The 15,793-nt window shown below is 55.4% G+C and overlaps 1 protein-coding gene across 3 annotated transcripts in view; it reads left to right on the forward strand.

The window, feature by feature from the left end:
• Positions 1–15,793, forward strand: part of ZFYVE28 (zinc finger FYVE-type containing 28) — a 115,563-nt gene that overhangs the window by 84,421 nt on the left and 15,349 nt on the right. For all 3 annotated transcript variants that reach the window (XM_045474790.1, XM_045474789.1, XM_045474791.1), the window contains exon 8: positions 1,988–3,286. In XM_045474790.1, coding sequence (XP_045330746.1) covers positions 1,988–3,286 — 1,299 coding nt within the window. The remainder of the gene's footprint in view (positions 1–1,987; positions 3,287–15,793) is intronic.

Below are 15,793 nucleotides of genomic sequence, written 5' to 3' on the forward strand. Positions count from 1 at the left end.
GAGGAAAAACGTGTCTGGATCCTTACCACAACCATCTACAAGAATCAACTCCGGATAGATGGGAGATACACACGTGGAAAGGAAAGCAGTGAAGATCGCAGAGGAAAAGAGCAGGAACATCTTTATGACCTTGGAGTAGGCAGATTTCTTAAACAGGACAGAAAAGCACTAAACATAAAGGAAAAAGTGATTTATTGAACTTTATTGAAATTAAAAACTGTAGTTCATCAGGAGGTACCATTAAGAGTGAAAAGGAAGGCCCCAGAGTTGGAGAATATATCCAACAAAGAACTCAAATCCAAAACAAGTAAAGAACTCCTGTCAATCAGTAAGAACGAGACCGCGAAGCCAAGTAAAAATGGGCAGAAGACCTGAAAGCATTCACAGCATTCATATCTAAGGGCTGACAAGCATGTAGCCGGTGTTTACTTCATTCGTCAGCAGGCTGAGCACTTTAAAGTGAAAAATTGCCGGGAGTGCATGGCAGTGCCAGGGAGCAGGCCAGAGAGCGGCATGGGGGCTGTCCAGTGTGCACGCTCACCCCCCCCCCCGCCCCCGTCTGCACCTGCCGGGACACACACGTGCATTCCCTGGGCATGCTTCCCCGCCCCCACGGCCGTGTGCATCTGCAGGGATGTGCACGTGCGTGCCCCAGAGAGGCTCGCCAAGAGGGTGAGTCGGGGCAGTCAGAGCCCACCAGGAGTGGAGCCCACCAGGAACAGCTCCCCGGGTGAACGGTGGTGGTTTCCAGCCCGAAAGGCTACAGGCCACGAGACGAGACCATCAACCACACAGAACCTCACCAGGTGGGGTTGCCAGATCCAGCGAGACAAAACCAGCAGAACCCTCAACTGAATTTGAATTTCAGATAAACTGTGAGCACTTTCTTAGTGCAAGAATGTCCCGTATGCTCCCCATTTGGGAATACGTACCCGAAGAAATATTCACATGTCTAGGAGTGTTTGTCGTTTATCTGAAATTCACATTTACCTGCATGGCGTCTGGAGGCTCTACTCAAATACGATATTGCCAAACGAAGCCCGCCTCTGAAGAGCGTGGGCTGCGATTCCCACTTACGTGCGGAATGAAAACAGGCGAGACCACGTCAGTCTTCAGAAGTCAGGCTGCTGGCGATGGCAGGGGGTGACTGGAAAGGCACGTGGGGGCCTGGGAGCCTGGTTCGTGTTCCGTCGTTTGATCTGATGCTGTCTGCACGGGCGTGCTCAGTGCATGAGGCGCCACAGCTGTGCGGTTCTGGGAAGTACGCTTTTCTGCCTGTTTCCGTGACCGACAGGAATGTGTGACCTGGACTCAGACCTGCTGGCAGAGAGCAAGGCGCAGGCCTACGCTAGACACGCCCCAGTGCCACTACATAAACCCCTTCCAGGTCTCCGGTTCAGTGCCCCTTCCCCCAGGAAGTCTCCCTAGACTGAGCCCGGTGCCCTGCTGTTACCCTCGAGAGAGCAGGCATTTTCCTTTGTCGTAGTTGCTGTTAATGTAACTCAGTCATCGTTCATGGAAATCTGTCTCTTACCGGCTCTTCCAGCACAGCCCCAAGGGCAGGGACCTGCCTGGGCCTTCCTGCGTCTCCCCGGGGCCCAGCACAGAGACCGCTGTCAAGAACGTGTGCTGAATGAAAGTCTATGCGTAAACCAACTTTTTTTCACTCCTAGAAGGTTTTCTTAATGTGATGATCACATCCCCAAGCACCAGGGCCCTCTTGTTTCCAGTCTCACTTCTAAGAAAGAAACCATCCCAGGCATCCATGCGGACAGCTGTTATCCAGACCCGTGGCACGGAGCGGTCCCCGCACGCCTGTGCCTCGTCCTGTAGCGGGGGAGGTGTGCACCACGCGCATTTCGTTGCAAGGCTTTGACACCTTGCTTCTCTGCTGATGCAGACGTCGAGGATGCTGTGTCCACTCCTGGCCACGGGGCTGGTGTGGCCTCTGGGAGTCTCACCCCTGGTTCTTATCTTGACCCTTTAGGGATTTGCTGCAGACCCTGACGGAGGAGGAGCTTCACACGCTGGAAAGGAACCTCTGCATTTCCCAAGACGTGGAGTTTCCCATCCGGGCAGACGCCCAGGCGCCCCCAGCCCTGGCGCCCGCCTTTCCCTCACCACTCCCCGCCGAGGAAATGCTCTCAGCCAAGGCCAAAAGCCAGGAGGGGGAGCTGGCCTGCTCCATGCAGTATGACGACCAGGAGCTAGAGCAACTCAACCGCATGGTCCACAGGGCCGGGGACGAGATGTCGTCCCTCCTCTCCCCGCCCAGCGCCTGCCAGTCCCCCGCACACAGGCCGGGGGCGGAGGGCAGCCCCCGCGGGGAGGCCTCCCCAGGCAGCGCAGGGCTGCGGCCGGGCGGCGACGAGGAGGAAGGAAGGGTGTTCTTCATGGATGACGTGGAAGGGGCTGCAGAGGCCCTGGGCAGCCCGGCTGGGTGGGCGGGCAGCGCCAGTGCTGGCCCCCAGGAGAGAGGACAGGGCAGGGGGCGTGGGGAGGCAGGGGCCAGCAGGCCCGCCGAGGCAGAGGAGGGGGACCTGAGCACTAACAACAACGTCCAGGACGACAAGCTGTGGGCGCTGGGCCCCAACTCCTGCAGCTGCCTGGACTCACAGCCACACCTGGAGGGCTGGGAGGCGGGGGTGGACGCTGCGGGGACGGCGGAGATGATCGCCCACCGGACAGGGGGCATGAAGCTCTCGGCCACCGTCATCTTCAATCCCAAGTCGACCCCAGCCGTGGGCGTGGCCGGCACCGCCCCGGAAGCCTCTGGAGAGGGCGTCTCCCCGTCGGGGCCTGCGGCCGAGGGGATGGACGGTGGCTCCCACAAACTCAGTGCTGCGGCCACCAGCTGCCTCCTGAACTCCTGCGTGTGCTGCGGGGGCTGTGGGGGCGGCAGGGAGGACGCCGCTGCCCAGAGTCTGCGGGACAAGTGCGGCCCGGGAAGCGTCATCAGCGCCTCCTACATGGGCTCCGCCAAGGCCGGCACCAAAGGCCCTGCCGAGAGACAGGAGGAGGCCCGACCTACGCCAGAGGCGTTGCCCACGGACGCCCCGTGCCCCCTGCCCCCAGAGGACGCCCCTACTTCCAACAAGTGCCTGACACACACCTCAGGTCCTCAGCTCGATGCAGCAGACAGGTCACCTGGAGCGGGCGCCGCCGCCAGTCCGAAAAGGGAGCCTGAGGCTGGACCGCAGGAGGCAGGGCAGCCCTCGACGGCCAGGCTGGAAAGTCAGCAGGGAGAGGAGGCCGAGCAGGAGCCTCAGCGCCTGTCGGGCTCCAGGTAAGAGCCGTCTCTGGCCACAGCCGGGTTCCTCTGTCCGCCTCAGGGCGCATTCCCTAAGTGCTGACCTGCTTCCCTCAGCTTCTCAGGCGTGCCAGGCGAGGTGGGAGGTGGCCGGCGTCGGACACCAACACGGCAGGCAGTTAACCAGATGGTACGAGGCCCTCCTGGGCCTGACTGCCTCAGCCCACCCCCTTGCATCGTCGTGGCCCCTCCTGGCCCTGGGTGAGCCGCGCTGGGGAGAACTGGGCCGTGGCCGCCTCTGAGTACGCTTTCCATCTCTCTTTGCTCACTATCCTGGCCTTGGAAGTGGAGCCCCTGGGGCTGTGGTGGGATCCTGGGGACTCCCTGGGCATATTCTCAGGCCGTGCCTCCAGGGCTCCTCCCGGGCTCCCCCGTAGAGGCAGGGGACCAGGAAAGGCAGGCCCGGTGGGGGTCTGCGGGACCCTGACACCTGCACACCTCTTTTGACTCCAGGCCGCTGTCCCTTCCCTTGCTCCCCACACCCTGGACTTATCTGGAACAAAGCATATTCAGTGAGCATTGCCCCAGCACCCCCATGTGCCTGCTGCGTCCTCAGCATCAGAAGAGAGGTGCTGGGTTCACACATGGCCGTTGTGTCATCACCACCCTTGGTCCTCCCACCGGGGCCCTGCCTGCTTTGGCTGTGTCTGCCCAGTGGTGGTGGGGTCTACAGTCACTCCTCACCCCTCCCCCAGCCCCAAGCAGCCACCGATTTACTTTGTGTCTCCATGGACCTGCCCCTTCTGGACAGTTCTGAGAACCAGAATCACACAATACGTGAGCCTGTCTCCTTTGGCTGAGCGTGTCTCCTTTCGCTCATCGGCGTCGTAGCAAATGCCAGTGCCGCCTTCCTTTTTGTGGCTGAGTAGTATTCTGCCGTTTTGTTGGTGCATGTGCGTTGTGGATCCTTTTTGCTGCCGTGGATGGTCCTGCTCTGCAGATTCGTGAACACGTTTTTGTACCGTCAGAGGTTTTCATTTCTCTTGGGTGTGTATGCACGAGTAGGATCGCTGCACCGTATGCTAACTCTGTGGTCAGCTTTTTGAGGTGCTATCGACTGGTTTCCAGAAGGTCTGCAGTTCTGTGCCTGCCGGGTCGTGCGTGAGGCCCCACCTTCTGTACATCCTCACCAGCGCTCATCATCACCTGAGACTTTTACCAACAGTGCGTTTGTCCTTAGGGAGCACACACAGCGTGGACTGCTTCCAACCCCCTCGAGACCGAGACCGTTCCTTTCTTTGAGACTGTGCCCCCGGTGTTACTCACAGCAGGTTATTTTATTTCATTCAACGTGAGATGCATAGAGATGGTCATTTGCATTTATTTCTGGAGATGTGCCCACTTTCCCTTCCAGCCGCGTGGCCCCCCCGTGTGGCTGCACCAGACCCTGCTGTTACAGACGGTGCAAACATCTGTTTTTGAGGTGCAAGTCCAGCTTCCTCAGCCGTGTCCAGAGGGAATGAGTTATTGTCACAACCCGCTGGGTGGCTTTCTTCATCAGGGCCTCTGAGCCTGCGGCACAGAGCTGATTGGTAAGCAGATAACTTTTTTGCAAGGATGATAGGAAATCATCAGGAATTCTTTGACAGGATACGTGAATTTTTCAGCTTTTGATCTGCCCCCCCTTTCTGGGTCCAGCCAGCGGACACCCGCTCTGTCTCCTGGTTTCCTGACGTGTCCCACAGTGGACACGGCTTGTTTGCCTCACAGACAGCTTCCCAAGGCCTCACTCACCATAGCACAAACGCTGAGGCTGAGCTGAGGAAAGGGAAGAGAAGCCCCACGGTGGCCTTGAGAGACAGTCCCATCTTGCAGGGAAGCTGCAGAGGGTCTGAGGAGGGAAGAATGTGGCAGGTGGTGGGATGATCAGGACAGACATGCGTGTGGGCCAGGACCTTGGACAGCGATGCCCCGCCCCCATGCCCCCCACAGCGAGAATCCCCTGTCCTGGCCAGGACCGTGGACAGCGATGCCCCCCCCCCCCATCCCCCACCCCCCAAGCCCCTGTAGCGGGAATCCACCCGCAGTGCACACATCAGGAGCACCTTTCGCTCATGTCACAAGCTGACCTCATGGACGTGCTCGAACACTAATACAGAGGTGACAGAGCAGGGTACAATTAAATGAACAGACACAAAGGACCAGCCTCACACAGGCAGGTAGTTCACCAAAATTCATGAGGCTTCACGATGGAGACTGTGGGCCTTGCATGCAGGGGCAGGTGACTACCCCTCCCATTCTGCAGATGGACAGGCTGGAGTTTGCCTCGCTCCGAGTGCCCGGAAGATGTGGGTGGCCTGCAGCCTCCTGCCTGTCCTGACCTGCAGGTGACCGGTGGCTGGAGGAGTGAGCGGCAGGCGTGGCACTGTGCTCATGAGCTCCCAGTCCTGAGGGGGAGTCACACAGGTGCAGCCTCACACCTCTTCGAGCCACACAGGGTTGGCCCAGGCGCACGGAGTTGTGACGGAGGGTCCGCCTGCCCCGAGGACACCTAGAGCGGATTTTCCTGCTTAAGCAGAAGACAGGTGGAAGGCAGGGCACTGGGGTCTCAGCTGGAGAAGCCCCCGCGGCAGCCCCCCAGGCCCTACATCAGCCCGCCGCACCACGGCCCGTTCCACCAGCACTGTTGCCAGGATGGTGGGACATGGCCCTCAGCAGAATCCTGGGCAGAATGTTCCAGAATCATGGGTCCTTCAGCTTTTCTCTTTTTACTGGCTTCTTCTCTCCTACCTTTTCAGGAAAAGTTAGGAGCTTTTTAAAGGAAAAGTTAACATTTTTTAAAAGCTTGTTCCCTGTCTAGACTCACCTCACTGTTCCAGAACCTTCCATGCTGTGGAAGCCTGAATAAGTCACTTGTCTACAACATGGAAGCTCATCCTGCTTCAAGTCTGTTTTTGTCTTTTCTGTGGACATTAGACTAGAGTGTTTCCATCCTGCTGCCTTGTTTAAAAAACAACACGGGCTCTCTTTTTTCTTATTATAAACATGGCCCCGTTCATTGTAGAAACTTTGGAAACAGAAGGAAATAAAAATCATCCCAAATCCCATGGGCAGTTTTATTTTTCTCACTAAATCTTATCTTGTGATCATTGCTCTGTAAAGCTCTTGAAAAACACTATTTCTGTTGAACTTTACTGTATCCTAAGAACATACCTAATTTATTCTATGTTTTCCCACTTCCATATATTTTTTCTATGTTAAATTAGCTTTGTGGTCATGCTCCTTACGGCTCTGCATCTGCCTCTTGGATTGTTTTTTAATCTTTATTTATTTTGAGAGAGAGAGAGAGAGGGGGAGAGAGAGAATCCCAAGTGGGCTCCACACTGTCAGCACAGAGCCTGACGCAGGGCTCAAACTCACAAACCGTGAGATCATGACCTGAGCCAAAATCAGGAGTCAGAGGCTTAACCGACTGAGCCCCCCAGGCACCCCAGTTGGATTATTTCTTGAGAATCGACTGTTAGTAGAGTCAGCACAGCAAAGGTATAAAGGCCTTACCATCACTTACGTCAGCTCACCTCCCAGAAGCCAGCGATGTACTGCCTGGGTGGGGGGCTGCCCCCGCCCACACAGCCGCAGGCCCAGTTTTCCCACCTTGAGGAGCAGAAGTGGGACCCTCTGTGCTGTTGGAGGTGGCTTTTCTCTGGTGGTCGGTACCCCACGTTCTTCTACCTGTTTCGTGGTTCCTCTGTCTGTGCACAAAGTGGCCGTTCACGTGTCTTGCTTATTTTCCAATTGGGTTTTCGTGTCTTTTTTACTGACTTGAAAACATTCCTTCTGGTGTGTCTGCTGTGGATAGATTTACCCAACGTGCTACTCGCCCTTTGACTTTATTTGTTGATGACGTCCATTTTGTTTTGCGTAATTAAATTTATAAAAATTCTAGAGACAACTTTTGGTTCTCACGTTTGTTGTTAGTTTTTCCTCTGGCTGATTGTGCACCTGCTACCCCCCTCACCTGCAAGGTCAGGGAGCACTGTCCTCGTCTCCTGCTAGTGTCCTGTGGTCATCCCCTCTTTCACCATCAACTCTGCACCCCAGTCTTAGAAGTCCCGTTGTTCTGTCTTCTGAGACCGTCTCTAACCATCAGAGGGAGCATGACTGTCAGGGCCCGGGGCCATCCTGACACACAGGCAGGGCTATCCAGTCTCTGGCTCAGGGGGACCTCAGCAACCATCGTCGCCGGCCCCGCCCTGCAGGGTCGCTCTGCATCATTCAGTTCTTTGGCCACATTTGAGTCTGGCTGGTGGTGCCCCCCGCCTCTCCATCATGCACTTAGTGGGCCTCCCTGGCTGTCATTTTGGGTAGAAAGATAAGAATCTGGAAGGCTGTCCTTTGCACGGGCTTCTGAGCTCCTGCTCTAAACAGGTGACATGTGCTTGGACCATGTGCTCCTTCTTGCAGAGGGGAGCTGCTGGCACACCTCGCCTGTGGCACCTCCTCCCCTGTTTGGGTGGCAGTATTGGAGGATGTGTTCCCCTGCACCTGCAAATTCCGTGGGTGAGTGGGTCCAGGAGGGGGGGGGGACCTGTGGGCTGGATGCTTGACCTTGACCTCCTCAAGCCTTGGTTTTGTCATCTGCAAAATGGGCTAACAATAGTCTCCAGCTCAGATGGCATCTGGAGGAGGAGCTGAGAGGCCACGGAACGTTGTTCTTTCATGTGAGTCCACGTCTTACTTGTCATTGTTACGTGTCTTCGTTACTCGCTGTTGTTATCTGACGCTGTGACTCACCCACTGTTACTCACCGCCTTGTTTCAGGATTGTTACTGACTGTTCCTATTTCCGGTCTTGACTTTACCTCCCCATCACGTCACTGGATTTCACTGTTTCTGGGTCTGATTCCCACTCTTCACTGGTGGTGTGACCACCGGGCAGGGTTATCTCGGGCACCGCGGTGGGACTCTGTCCCGTGCTGACAGACTCTGGAGGAGGCCGGCCTCCAGCATCACCTCCTCACTGAACCTGAGTCTTGCCTGCCTGGCTCCTTTTCCAGTGAACGCCTTGCCTTCCTCTGTGCTGTGGCCCTGTCGTGGTTCCACCTGAGCTCCTCTGCCCTTTGCCAGGGTCGGGACGCAGGCTCAGAGGCATCGGGGCCCTGGGGATGCCTGTGGCTGCAGAGAGAAGGCCGGCTCCAGCTTCCCCCGAGGGCCCCACTGACCCTCTTCCCCATACAGTGGGAAATGTTTGAGATGCCTGCAGACCTCGGTCCTGCCCCAGTGCCCAGCCCAGGGGCTGCACAGGGTAAACCTCCCCCAGAGTATGTGGTGAGTGGTGAGTCCTCCATCATGTGGAAACCTTCCCCAGAGGTGTGGGACTGGCTCTTCTGATGTGCTTTGTGCACACATTACTGAATCAGTTTTCCCTCCAGCAGACGGAGTCAGGTCGGCCATTCCAGGCCTGGGGTCAGCCCCTTGCCCTGGGTGGGGCCTCATCAGTGTCCAAGGTCTACTGCTATCTTCCGGCCTCCATGACTTGGAAGGGCGTGCTTCCCTTTCCCGTGTAATATCAACAGCCTCGGATTCTGGTGCAGGTAGTCGGGGTGGTTGGGGTGCTCTCGGGAACCAGTCCTGAGCCAGCACCTTCAAAGGTAAGGGGATGCCAGGCAAGGCATGGGGGCAGTAAGGACTGTGCACTGCCTGGGCTGATTGGCCTCTCAGTGAGCGGAGACTTGGAGGAGATGTTTCCTGGCTGGGCCCCACCCGCCCCATTGCCAGGCTCTCTGCGGGGCTCAGCAGAACACCAGCTCTGGAACGGGGTGACAGGGTGAGCCTGGGCCTGACCCTAACCTCTCTCTGGCAGCTGTGGGACCCTGGGCAGTAGGTCCTGCCCCATGAGGCCTTGTTTCGTCCCCATCGGGACACACACATCACTGCTGGTTCTGCCAGAGCCATTCTAGGGCTGGACACTGGGTGCAGGCCTTGCTGCTACTGCCATCTGTCCCTGCGGCCCGTGTCCCCACCACTGTGCAAAGAACATGGGGGCCTCCCACCACGTCCTGTCCCTGGAAGGAAAAACAGGAATGATTGAGTGGTTTAAAAATAGAGAAGGACTTGGAATTAATTAGACTCTCAAAAAACAGATTAGGCGTAATGACTGTCATCAAGTCAATTGTTACAGGACGGGGCTGCTCTGCTGACACGGGGTGGGACAGGAGCCGAGCACTGGCATGAGGTCAGAGGGCAGGTCAGGGCTGGGTTCTCCCTGAGTCCCCTGAGCCCCTCACCAGCACCGCCATGCAACCTGCAGCATGCACAGTGACTTAGGCCCAAGCCGCTAGAACCCCTGGAGGGCGGTGGAGTGCCTGCACACAGGAGGCACTTGGGTCCTCGGGGTCCTGGGAGGGGCATGCCCTTCTCGTTGCGGGGCCTCACTGCTTTCACAGTCTGTCTTACAAACTCACAGCAGGGTGTGGAGCTGGAGAGAGCGCATCCAGCCTGGCTGTGCTCCAGGCAGTGACTGCATGGTGACCGCTGCATCAGCACCCGGGACAGCTCCGTCCTGGCCTCCACCCCCTGCTGACCCAGCATGCCCGCAAAGGTCCTCTCATTCCAGACAGCTTCTCCCTGCAGCCTGTCTGCCTCCCTGTACTCCAGACATCTCACGTTCTCCCACCCTGCCGCCCCCACCGCCTTCACCACCGTCAGCTGCGCCCCTGGGTCCCATTCTCCTCTTTTCCTCGCCCTCCCCACACTGTCCACTGTCCATCGGCCAGTGCCAGGAAGAAGATAAAATCCATGTATAAGGTGGAGAGCGATGGGTGGGCTCTGGGGCAGCTCCAGCAGTCAGAGCAATCAGGGTGGGCCTCCTGGGGTGGTGACATCCTCTGAGACCTGAATGGAAGGTGGGGAGGGAGGAGATGTGTCCCAGGCAGCAGGTCCAACAAAGGCCAAGGTGCCAGAAGGACAGAGGGGACGTGGGGGGAAGCAGAAGGGGAGGGCAGGCATGGCAAAGCCCAGCGAGGTTAGTCAGACAAGGGGAGCAGTAATGTTGGTCCAAGAGGAAGGCACAGCATTAGAGGCAGTAACACGTGAGCACAGTGTGGACGCCCAGTCTGGTATTTCTAACCGGTTTCACCAGCTTTAGTGCAAGGTAACCGGCACAGAGTAAGCCGTGCTGAGCGAGGGTACAGCTCCTCCACACATCCCCAAACCGTGGTGTGGTCAGGCTTTGTAACTTGAGCTGTTCTGATGGCCTGAAGTGGTATCGTGATGGTGGTTTCAACCTGCATTTCCTTAAGGGCTGCTGACGTTCAGCATCTTACGCACTGGAGTGCCATCAGCCTATCTAACTGGGGGAAGCCTCTACTGTATTCAAATCTTTTGCTGTTTCTTTCAACTGGGTGGTTTCCTTACTGAGTTTTGAGAGTTCTTCATTCACTCAGGAGCCCTTTATCAGAAATAGAGTTTGCAAATATTTTCTCCCAGCCTGTGGCTTATCTTCTCATTCTGAGTATCTTTTGAAGAGTAGAAGTTCTTATTTCAGTGAAGTCCTATTTATCAACTTTCTTTCTTCCCTGGATTGTAGTTTTGGTATCAGATCTAAGGATTATTTTTATAACCCAAAGTCACAGAGGTTTTTCTTCTGTTCTAGAAGTTTTATATTTTTGGTTTTTACATTTAGGTCTATGATCAATTTAGGATTAACTTAGTGTATGGTGTGAGGTATGGATCAAAATTCTACTGTGTTTTGCGTAAGGAAAACCAATTACTCCAGCACCATTTGTTGAAAAAGACCATCTCTTCTCTACTGAATTGCCTTTGCACCTTCGTCAAAAATCAGTCAAGTGTATATGTGTGGGTTTGTTTCTGGACTCACTAGTCTGTTTCATTGGTCTGTCTATATTGATACCAATATCACACTGTGATGTATGGGCAGCTGGCATTCAAAAAAAATTTTTTTTTGTTTAATGTTTTATCTTGAAAAAGAGAGAGAGGGAGAGAGACAGAGCGTGAGTGGGGGAGGGTCAGAGAGAGAGGGAGACACAGAATCTGAAGCAGGGTCCAAGCTCGGAGCTGTCAGCACAGAGCCCAATGCAGGGCTCGAACTCATGGACCACGAGATCATGACCTGAGCTGAAGCCGGACTCTTAACCGACTGAGCCAACCAGGTGCCCCTAAAATGTAACTTAACATCAGGTAGTGTAAATCTACAACTTCCTTCTTTTTCAAAGTTGTTTTGGTTATTCCGGGTCCTCTATGAATTTTAGGACCAGTTGTCAATTTATATGAAACAAAAACAAAAAACAATGCCTGCTAGGATTTTGACTGGAATTTTGTTGAATCTGTAGATCAACTTGGGAAGAATTAACCCCTTAATAAGATCAAGTCTTCCAGTTCATGAACATAGTATATCTCTCCATTTATTTAGGCTCTTAATTCTCTCAGCAAACTTCCATAGTTTTTATTGTAAAAGTCTTGCACATCTTTTGTCAGATCAGATTTATCCCTAAGTATTTTATATTTTTGATGATATTATATTGTTTTATGATTTCAATTTCCAATTGCTCATTGCTAATATGGGAGGTGCAATTGAGTTTTATATATTGATCTTATTTCCTACAACTTTACTAAACTTGCTTTATTCATTATAGTTTTTATGAAGATTCATCACATTTCCTGTAGATGGTGATGTCATCTGTGAAAAAAAAGCCAACTTTATATTTCCTTTTCAGTCGGATGTTGTTTACTTCTCTTTCTTGCATTTTTGCCATGGCAAGGACCTCTAGTACAATGTTGAATAGATTTGACACAGGATATTTTTGCCGTATTCCTGATCTCAGAGGGAAAGCATTTAGTGTCTGTTGTTGGCTGCAGGATTTTCATAGGCGCCCTTTATCAGGTCCAGTAAGTTCTCTTTTATCCCCAGCATGCTGAGGGTTTTTACCAAGAAAAGATGGATTTTCTCAAATGCTTCTTCTGTATCTTTTGGGATGATCATATAGTATTTATTTTTTTTAGTCTATTAATGTGATAAGTTACATTGATTGATTTTCAGATGTTAAGTGAATCTTACCTTCCTGGGATGAACTTTACTTGGCCATTAGGTATTATCCTTTTTATGTATTGTTGGTTTTGATTTGCTAAAATTTTATTAAGAATTTTGCATCTGATTGTGAGGAATGCTGGGCAGTAGTTTTCCTTTCTCATAATTTCCTTTTCAGAATTGGGTATCAGGGCAAAGCTGAGACCTAGGATGAGTTGGGGAGCCCTTTCACTTCTCCAGTCTTCCGGAAGAGGTTGGTAGAGCGGGTATTCTTTCTGCCTTAGATATTAGTTTGAATTAGATACTAGTTAGATGTTAGTTTGAATTCACCAGTGAAGCTGTCTGGGCCTGGCGTTTTCATGGGAAGGTTTTTTGGCTTCAATGTTTTTACTGGATGTAGGTTTGCTCAGTTACCCGTTTCTTCCTCAGTGAGTGGAGGAGTTTACTTGCATTGTCCTCAGTCCCTACCCTGTCCTCTTGACGTCCCCTCAGACAGGCTGATACCAAATAGCTGGGTGATGGTCCCCTGCTTGGAAGTCCCCAGGACTCCCTACTCTCCTGGTCTCTTGGACCCTGGGCAACTGCTCCGCCACTGCCCCCTTGTACCCTCCTAGTGTCAGCTTTCCAGGTGCTCTCTGCACTCTTGTGCCTCTGGTCCTTGTTTGCTCCTTGGGTCACTGTCCCCTCCCTCTCTGCCATGACATCCCTCCCTGTTATACCAAGTCACCATGTGCCTTTGATGAAACCCATGGGAAAATTTGCCCCTGTGGCCTCACTGAGTCCCATAGCAACTCATTGGTGTCCCTGCTTCACAGATTGGAAGCAGGAGCTCAGAGACCCTCTAATCTGTCTGACTCCAGTTTGGGGGCCCCTGCAGGACCCCTGGGCCCATCCCCAGAGCCCAGCCTCGAGTCTCATGTCTTCTCACCCATCCTGCCAGCCCCCACGCCACGTCCCTTAGGCTGGAGGGTATGACTTAGGGTGCTTGGTTGGGGGAACATCCTTGCCCTAGATCAAGTGAAAATGAGGGGCCACCAAGGGTTGGAAGGCAGCTGGCCTCAGGAGGATGCCCTGGGATTTGGAGGGGGACCTCAGGGCTCACATCTGGTCTCTCACATCCTGGGTTCTTTCCCTCAAACTCCTGCCCCTGCAGCGGACCTCTTCTGGGCCGCTGGCCCTCCACTCAGTGCAGCCCTGCTTCCCAGGCAGGGTCTGTGCCCTCATTCCAGCCAGGGTGTTCGGTATGTGGGTGTTCGTGGCTTCGGTCAGCGGGGGGGAGGCGTGCTGCAGGGGCAGCTCCAGGGGAAGGGGACTGGCCTGCAGGTCTGGGTCTCCAGGCACAACCATCCCATAGCCCTCCCTGCAGCCCCAGGCCTGCCCACTCCTTCTGTATGCAGGGCTCCATGGGGCAGGGTGGAGGGCTCTGAGCAGGGGTGCAGTGTGCTTGGTAAGCACTGACCCCTTCTCCTTGGGATGCGGGATGGAGGGGAGGGCACGGGGTGCAGCCCCAGCAGCACCCTCGAGGGGTCGTGGGGTCGCCTGCTCCACCCCATGGGGCCAGTGAATCCCTGTCTGCAAGGCCACCTCCCCTGCACAACGCTTCCTCCCACCTTCAGGGAGGTAGAAACCAGAGAAAGCAGGTTTAAATTGCTGAGTGTGGTCCAACAGGGACACCAGGCGGTGTCCACAGTCAAGTTCACCCGCTGCTTTGTTCATCAGCCCTGGCGCCTTATGTTCTGAGAGCTTTTGAAAGCAACAAAAGTGCAGGAAGAGTGTGTGAGTTACGACAGCGGAAGGTAACGCAAGTCCCCTCTGCTCGTGCGACAACCACACGTGTTTATAAAACACACACGGACGTGTGCTTTTTCCTCGTCTGTGTTTCCTGGCTTTTCGAGAGTAGAGCGTGAGGATCAGGTTCCCAGAACCCAACCATGGGACCTTCTCCAGAGCTGGGCTGTGCCATGCCACCAGAGGAGTGGGACCGCGGCTCCCACCCCTCTCCACAGAGGGAGCCGAGTGTGCAGCTGACCTCAGGGTGGCGAAGGGCCAGGCAGTGCCCGGGGCGGGCAGCAAGCCCAGAGGGAGCGGGGAGGCAGGCTGGGAGGAGCTGCCTGCATCAGCGGCTGCTTCGGGGCCCTGCCCGGCTCTGCAGCCCCAGCTCTGGACAGTGTCTCCCGGGGGCTGTCGGTGACAGGGCTGTAGTCTCATGAGTGGGCGAGGCTGGGCAGGGTGGCTGTGCCAGGGCCTGGGGACACACGGGACCTGCCGGGGTAGCTGCGGGATGAATGGAGGGTCGTCATGGCAACATGGGAGGCACCAGGGCATCAGGCCCTCCCCAACCCTGGAGGGGTTCCCCCTGTTTTGTGGACCCTCCTCGGGTACCAGCAGGCTTGGGGTCACTTGAGGCAAGATGGACCTGAGAGCCACCAGGCTTTCCCTCTGGGCTCCAGGGGGAGCGGCCTGTGTGGTCTTCCTGTGGCCTGTGTCTGGGGAAGAACTCTGACGGGCCCTGCTGGCCACCCCATCTGTCTGTTATCAGGCAGGGATGGCTCAGCAAGGACATCTGCTGTCTGTCCTCCCTGTCCGGGGAAGTCACAGGTCCCCAGAACTTCCTAAGCTTTTGGGGGCCCTGCAGAGCATCCTTTGGTGACAAGGGGGCTCACTGAGGCTTCCTGGCTGTCCCCCAGTGTTGTAGGGACAGTTGTGCCCCTGTGTTCCTTCTGGTTGAACATCACCCACCAGGCTGACCAGGTGGTATTTGCAGGGCGTCTGGGAGCCTGGCACACAGCCTGGGTGGTCTTGGGGCTGCTGCTTCACAGTGGGATTCTGCTGGGGGGTGATGTGCCCACAAACAGTGTGGGGCAGACCCTCGGCCGCCTCTGGGCCGGGCCCTGCTTGATGTCCATCCCCTGCCTAAGCCTCCGGACGGCCGACCTCCTTGACGGTGGTAGTGTGGGAGCCTGGCCTCAGCCTCACGGCCCCCTTGCCCTTGGGGAAGCTGTGCATTCTCCCCGTGTTACAGGCCGAGGGCCACACAGCAAAGGGGGGAATCACACGCACCCCCAGCCCCGCCCTCCACCCTATGTGTCTGGATGTCCTTCTTCAGAGGACCCTGCACGGGTGGCATTGTTTTCCCAGTTTACAGACCAGTAAACTGAGGCTCCGGGAGATCACCTTCCTCTGCCCAGATGGCAGAGGTGATGATGCCAGAAGCCTTCAGCCTGTGCTAATTTCCAGGGACTCCCAGCCCGGCCCTGGGACTCTTGTCCATGGCAGGCCTCCCCCTGGGGCAGTGGCCATGTGCAGGGTCCCCTCGGGGGTCCCCTCCTCCTTGTCACCACCCCAGAGCCCCTCAAGGGCAGGTGCTGCTGGTCCACTATGGCCCTAGGACCCAGCTCAGGGCCTCATGACCCCAGTTCCAACCGTACCTGACTTCTCAGACTAGGGCCTGATCCTGTCAGAGCCGGGCCACCTACCAGTCTCTCTGCTGGTTTTCCT

This window comes from Leopardus geoffroyi, chromosome B1 (genome assembly GCF_018350155.1).
Source record: "Leopardus geoffroyi isolate Oge1 chromosome B1, O.geoffroyi_Oge1_pat1.0, whole genome shotgun sequence".
Taxonomy (NCBI): Eukaryota; Metazoa; Chordata; class Mammalia; order Carnivora; family Felidae; genus Leopardus; species Leopardus geoffroyi.